This window comes from Carlito syrichta, unplaced genomic scaffold (genome assembly GCF_000164805.1).
Source record: "Carlito syrichta isolate Samal-C Ts95f unplaced genomic scaffold, Tarsius_syrichta-2.0.1 Scaffold314050, whole genome shotgun sequence".
In the NCBI taxonomy this organism is placed as follows: Eukaryota; Metazoa; Chordata; class Mammalia; order Primates; family Tarsiidae; genus Carlito; species Carlito syrichta.
The window spans coordinates 367,530-374,072 of NW_007258146.1; the positions used below are offsets into that span (position 1 = coordinate 367,530).

At 51.0% G+C, this 6,543-nt stretch overlaps 1 protein-coding gene across 1 annotated transcript in view; it reads left to right on the plus strand.

Moving 5' to 3' along the window:
- The first annotated feature begins 1,579 nt into the window (after window positions 1-1,579).
- RND1 (Rho family GTPase 1) overlaps window positions 1,580-6,543 on the plus strand; it is an 8,796-nt gene continuing 3,832 nt past the window's right edge. The window contains exons 1-3 of the mRNA XM_008070892.1: window positions 1,580-1,795; window positions 2,562-2,649; window positions 5,366-5,475. Of these exons, the coding sequence (XP_008069083.1) occupies window positions 1,676-1,795; window positions 2,562-2,649; window positions 5,366-5,475 (318 nt within the window). The 5' untranslated portion in view covers window positions 1,580-1,675. The remainder of the gene's footprint in view (window positions 1,796-2,561; window positions 2,650-5,365; window positions 5,476-6,543) is intronic.

The following is a 6,543-nucleotide window of genomic DNA, read 5'->3' on the forward strand; positions in this document are numbered from 1 at the left end:
GCACTCCAGTCTGGGCGACAGAGTGAGACTCCAACTCAAAAAGAAAAAAGAAAAAAAGAAAGGTTGAGGTGAGCTGGGCATGATGGTTCACACCTGTAATCCCAACACTTTGGGAGGTAGAGGCAAGAGGATTGCCTGAGTCTAGGGATTTGAGACCAGCCTGAGGAACTTGGCGAGACAACATCTTTACAATATATAAAAAAATTAGCTGGGCATGGTGGTACATGCCTATAGTTCCAGCTACTTGGAAGGCTGAGGTGAAAAGATTTCCTGAGCCCAGCAGGTTGAGGCTACAGTGGCCATGAGCATGCCACTACACTCCAGCCTGGGTGACAGAGTGAGACTCCAACTCAAAAAAAAAAAAAAGAAAGAAAGAAAGTCTGAGGTGGAAGGTGGAAGAATTGCCTGATCCCAGCGGGTTGAAGCTGAGGTGGCCATGAGTGTGTCACTGCATTCCAGCCTGAGCGACAGAGTGGAAAAAAATATATAGAGCCCAGATTAAACAAGACCCTGGGTTGACAAAGTGAAGGGATTGCTGTCAGTTTTGCCCAAGGTTGTTCTTCCTTCAATCTTAATCCCCAAGACGTATTATTTGGACTATCTTCGTTCCTGGATAATCGTGGTTTATTTAAGATATGTACATCTCATTGTTCTGTCTAGTGGAGAGGCTCCCCATGATACAAGGGCTCCCAGGATGAGGTTGTTAGGCAGTTATACAGTTCATCTTAACTTTAGATTGTTCACCAGCTTCTAATTCTAAAGTCCCAGGTCCAGTCTGGACTTTAACCAAGTGACACACATGAGTACGTCAGTATCAGTAGGTGTCAACATGGAACTAGACCTGTGCCTGACTCATCCAGGAAGCTTAACAAACACCGAAGCAGCTCTTTCTTGGCATGGGGTTAGAGGTTGTCTGGCCAAACAGACGGTGACTTTGTTTGCTTTGTTCTCTTCCTCTCTCTCACCCCTACTTGCCAGAGTCCCTCTTTTTTTTCTTCCAGATGACACTAAAAAGTTTTGTTTGCTTGTTTGTTTGCTTGTTTTGTTGTTGGTGGTGAAGGTGATTCCTGAGGAAGAGACTTGATCCTAAAAGGGGGAGCTGTTATCGGGAGAAGTGAGAACTAGTTTGGATGGCAATTAGATGGAACAAAAAAGTCAGAGCTCTCTGGGGTCATCCCCCAACACTTGTCTATAGTTTAAGCAGCTCCTGCTTTTCTCCCGGGACAGTCCCTACAACTCCAGCTTGACCTCACTTCCTGCTTCCATATCTAGCTTATGTGTTTTTTTTTTTTTCCCACACTAATTGGTGGATACTCAAGGTCATTTAATTTTGCATCAAATGCCCTTCCCGCTCCCTAATACAGTTGCAAAACAGCGTGGGAATCCCCTTTCAGGGGGAAGCAATAGTGCAGCTTTAAGAGAAAGGAATGGGAGGAAGAGGGCGCTGACTCAGATCCTCCTCCCATTGGCTGCTGGGGGGATCCCACCTCAGTGATTGGCCTGGTCAGAGCCCGCCTCCTCTTGTGATTGGCTCAGCAGAGACATATAAGGCGGCTGTGCTGCCCTTCCCTTCAGTTGGAGGGAGGCAGGGATCCGCCTGAGGTTGTGTGCTGAGTCGCACCTGGTGCAACCCTCGCCTCTGAATCCGAGTCCGGGTCCCGCGGAGGCTGCAGCCATGAAGGAGAGACGGGCCCCCCAGCCAGTCGTGGCCAGATGTAAGCTCGTTCTGGTGGGGGACGTGCAGTGTGGGAAGACAGCGATGTTACAGGTGTTAGCGAAGGACTGCTACCCGGAGGTGAGCTGCCCGCCCGCTTGCCTTTTCTCCCTGCCCGCCCGTCCAGGGATCGAGTCCCACCTGCCTAGGAGATCTGCTTTTCCCAGCCCCACCCAGCCCATCCCCAGCCGCGTTCCGAGGCTTTCCCCTGCTCAGCTGCGATCTGGAGGCCTGCCCTGCCTCCGACTCCCCTGAGACCTGTCCCACTTCTGCCGCCCCGATGGCTCCTCCTCACCTCTTCACCCGGAGGCCCCATCACGTCCCCTCCTACCTTCCTGCGTCCCTGGTGTCTCTCAGGAGAGGGCACTGGAGACATTTGAGAGTCTGGGGTTTCTTCTTGACGTAATCCCTGCCCGTCCCCTGCCCCCGTCCTCAAAGGCTCTATGAGTGTGTCTCCAGGCAGGCATTCACCGCCCTTTCTGTCCACCTGGCCCCAGGGGCCTGGGAGGAGAAGATGAGGAGTGGAGATTGGCTTGTGGCTTTCTAAAACTGGGAAACTAACACACTGGGGGTTGAGAACAATATATGTGTATATATACCATCTAGGATGGGGGGGCTTATCCCTGGCTGGGGTGGGAGGGGGGTGTCATTCGCATTTCCTACTCCCATGGAGCAATGTGCCTGTGCCTTCACAGCCCCTTTCCTCCTGCCCCACATATCGCCTGCTCTGGCCCCGTATCTCTTGGCACTTTAGTGTGTCCTCGGGTGAGTGCCTGTGTCGCCAGCACTAGCAAGAGGGTTAGGAGGGCAGGTTGCCCAGGCGTGAATGGTTCCTCTCTTCTCACAGACCTATGTGCCCACCGTGTTTGAGAATTACACAGCCTGTTTGGAGACAGAGGAACAGAGAGTGGAGCTTAGTCTCTGGGATACATCAGGTAAGACTGTGGCCCCCAAATGTCCCTCTCCCACCTCCACTGGTCTGCTGCTGCTGCTGTCTTTTAGAAATTGTTTCCACCTTTGGTGGGGAGGAGTATAGTGCTTGCCAGGGAACTGGAAGAAGGGGATCTGAAGATTCCTTAGCTGTGGGGAGGGGTGGCAGTTTGTCAACTCAGTTAATGGTCATGGAGCAGAGTGGATGAGCTTCAGAAGTCACTCACTTCTCTGGGTCTAGTTCCATCCTTCAGAGAGCTCTGATTGTGAGGTGAAGGAACCCCTGACTATTCCTGGGGGACAGTCAAACAAGGCTTCTCCATTTCCACTCTCTGCCCCCCCATCTGTCTGTCTGTCTGTCTCTCTCTCTCTCTCACACACACACACACACACACACACACGCACACACGCACACATGCACACATGCACACATGCACACACACACAGCCTTCCTCAGAGCAAAGCCAAATAAGAGGCAGGAGGCGGTACTGCTGGAGGCAGGGGTGGTTGGGGCAGGGAGACAAGCCTGCGTTGTGAGAAATACTGCTCAGACTCAGTGCTCTCTTCTGCATTCCATCTCGGGCCACTGCTGTCTTCCTGCCGCAGCTCGGCTCCACTCGTCACACCGCTGCGGCTCAGGGATGAAGCGATGCATCACTGAGATGTTTTGGAGGGTGGGGAGACAGCTTAATGTAGGGCATTGTCAGTTGTGAATAGTGGAGGGGTGACGACTCTGACCCTTTTCCCTGGACTGGGGAGAGGTAGAAGGTGCCCTGTCTCTAGAATATAGAAAGCAATGTTTGCGTAGCCTCTCAGCCCCACGCCCTTAGTATTAGGCTATCCTTTGCCTTGATTCTGGCCCCTGCCCACTCTCTCCTTACCCCAAACCATTTTTAATAGACTGGCTCAGATTCCTAATTAAGCAGTAAAAGCCAGAAATAGGAGAAAGAAAATAAAATCCACTCTTCCCCAAAAATGCATATTCAGGCTGAGTTTAAAGAGGAACTGTAAATCACTAGAGGTTTCCTGTTACATATAATAAAATATGCCGTCCTGCGCCTCCAAAGAGCTGTTGTTCCCATGTTCTAATTTCGAGGTCTGAAAGATTAGGGGTAGGGAATGGATAGACAGACAATGAGACTTCCCCTTCCTCACCCCCACCCCTAGACAAATTCCTCAACGTGGTCAGCTTTTCTCTGTTGCAGTGCCCGGGGTTGGGAGGCAGGGTTCTGGTTATCTAGGACTGTGCTATGCTGACTGGATCGGACTAGAATGCAGCTTGGCTGCATGATGTGTGGTTTTTTTGGTTTTCTGTCTGCTGTACTCTCCCACCTCCCAATCTTCCCAGAATCTTACTGCATCTCATCTCTTTTCACTACCACTGCCCAAGCCTCCCCCTCCTGCTTTCCCCAGCCTTCCACAGTCAGGATGCAGTCCTTGGATCCCAATTCAGATAATGGAAAATCAGCAAGTGTGGTCTCTCTTCCCTGTGTCACACCCCACCCCCCAATTTCCAAAAGGATAAAGGCTATCAGTCATTCTCAAACTCCCTCTCTCAGATTAGGTTCACATAAGGAAGGAGGAAGTGGCCGTGGGGTGTTTGGAGTGGGGCTTCCCAACACTGGGGCCAGGGTTGCTCCTGTTCCCATTATTCACTTGCTGGTCTTAGGGGAGGGGGATTGCTTGGAGCCAAAATGGAGGCCTCCTCCCCTCCCCCTTCCCCAGTGCTGCAGTGCTTCCGTTTCTCAGTGCTGCAGTGGTAAGACCCTACCTCAGAAAGGGATGGGGGGTGGCTTGCTGAAGGAGCAGGCAACTATCCCAACTCCCCTGTACTCCTTTTTTTTAATGACCAACACTCCCCCACTCCCAGCTTGGATTCCCCCCAGTTTCCATGGCGATTGCGGTGCAGGGAGAGGGGCTGCTTGCTATTCTGAGCACGGATTGTCTGGGTTCCAAATCCGCTACTGCTCCTTCCCCAGGGTGGAGGGGGAGTAGGCTCAGTCCCTAGCAGTCTCCCATATGGGACTACCTGGGGCTGAGCTGCCTATCCCCTTCCAACGAAGGACCCTTACTGTAGCCTCTAAGTCCCCAGCTGTTGGTCCTGCTGTCTTGGAGGTTGCCTTCCTGAGATTTTAGGGGGCAGGGGCTATAGCTTTCCTTTTGCCCTTTTCGGTGTAAACCTATTTGGGTGGGTGGAGACGTGGAGCACGGAACCCTTGGTCCCCTCCTTCCCCTGCCAACCTCTTAGAATTCTGACCCCATGGCAAAGAAGCAGGACAGCTAGTTATGTAACAGGCAGGTTTCTTTCTTCATTGGGGAGACCCTGGAGCAGAAGAAGGCAGGCAGCAGGCAGACTCTGGAAAAGAGAAGCCCTTAAACAAGCCCTCAACTCTCTGCAGAGGTTGGGACCATCTTCTGAGATTCAGAAAGGGAGTAGACCTCAAATTAAGCCTGCTGCAGGGGACCAAAACAAGGCCAAATTATACCCCACTCCCTTTTATTTTGCCCTCTTTCCCTTTCTCTGAACTGAGGGAAATGATATCCTTGCACTGTTCTCTAGCAGGTGGTCAGGTCCCAAACTTCTAGGCTGCAGTGCATTTCCCTGGGAAATGGGTGAATCCTCAGGGATAGAAAATGGTATTTCTAGGACCCTTTGAGCTTAGGCCTATAGGGGAAGGAAAGTAACGTGGCTCACCATCAACTCTTTCTACCCTACATTAGGATCTCCCTACTATGACAATGTCCGTCCACTCTGCTACAGTGACTCGGATGCAGTATTACTATGCTTTGATATCAGCCGCCCAGAGACAGTGGATAGTGCGCTTAAGAAGGTAAGACTAGTTAAATACATAACTCTCTTGATATAGACTCCAACCCCCCAAAAAATGTGGGGTACAATTCAGGATTAGGTAAATAAGTGGTCATTGTACAGTTGTACAGGTCAAGTTTGGGCCTCCCTTTGGTTCCCACTTTGCCTGGTTTGAGATCAGGTACCCTTTGTGATTATTATGTGCCACACCCCCTGCAGCATCCTGCTACTGCCAAACTCTTTCTTTTTTTTTTTTGAGTCAGTCTCCCAGAAAGTGGTATGCTCATGGCCACCACAGCCTCAACCTGCTGGGCTCAGGTGATCCTTCCGCCTCAACCTTCCAAGTAGCGGGAACAACAGGCATGCACCACCATGCCTGGCTAATTTTTTAATTTCTTGTAGAGACCAGGTCTCACCACATTGCCCCAGGCTGGTCTCAAACCTATGGGCTCAGGCAATCCTCTCGCCTCTGCCTCCCAAAGTGCTGAGGTTACAGGTGTGAGCCACTGTACTTGGCTTTTTTTGTTTTTTTTGAGTCAGAGTCTCTGTCACTCAGACTAGAGTGCAGTGGCTTGCTCAACTTGCTGGACTCAGGTGATCCTTCTGCCTTAGCCTTCCACGTAGCTGAAACCACAGGCACATGCCACCATGCCCAGCTAATTTTCTGATTTATTGTAGAGATGAGGTCTCACCAAGTTGCCCAGGCTGGTCTCAAACCCCTGGAATTAGGCAATCCTCTTGCCTCAGCCTCCCAACATACCCTTTCTTCTAATAAAACTTGACAATCTCTAACTCATCAAGAAGAAATCTTGGGGACTTTGTCATCTAATCATTTCTTGTGTATCAGCAAGAAACTGAGGCTAGGGAAGGAAGAGATTTGCCTGGGGCCACACCTTTAGCTACAGCTCTGGGACCAGAGCTCAGATCTCCTTACTCCTCTGCCTCCTGTCTTTCCAGTATACAACACTGCTTTGCCAACAAGGGTGGTGTTGAAGACTCAGGCAGCAAAGGATTGAGATTCAGCGAACCTTTTTTTTTTTTGAGTTGGAGTCTCACTCTGTCACCCAGACTGGAGTGCAGTGGCCTCTCC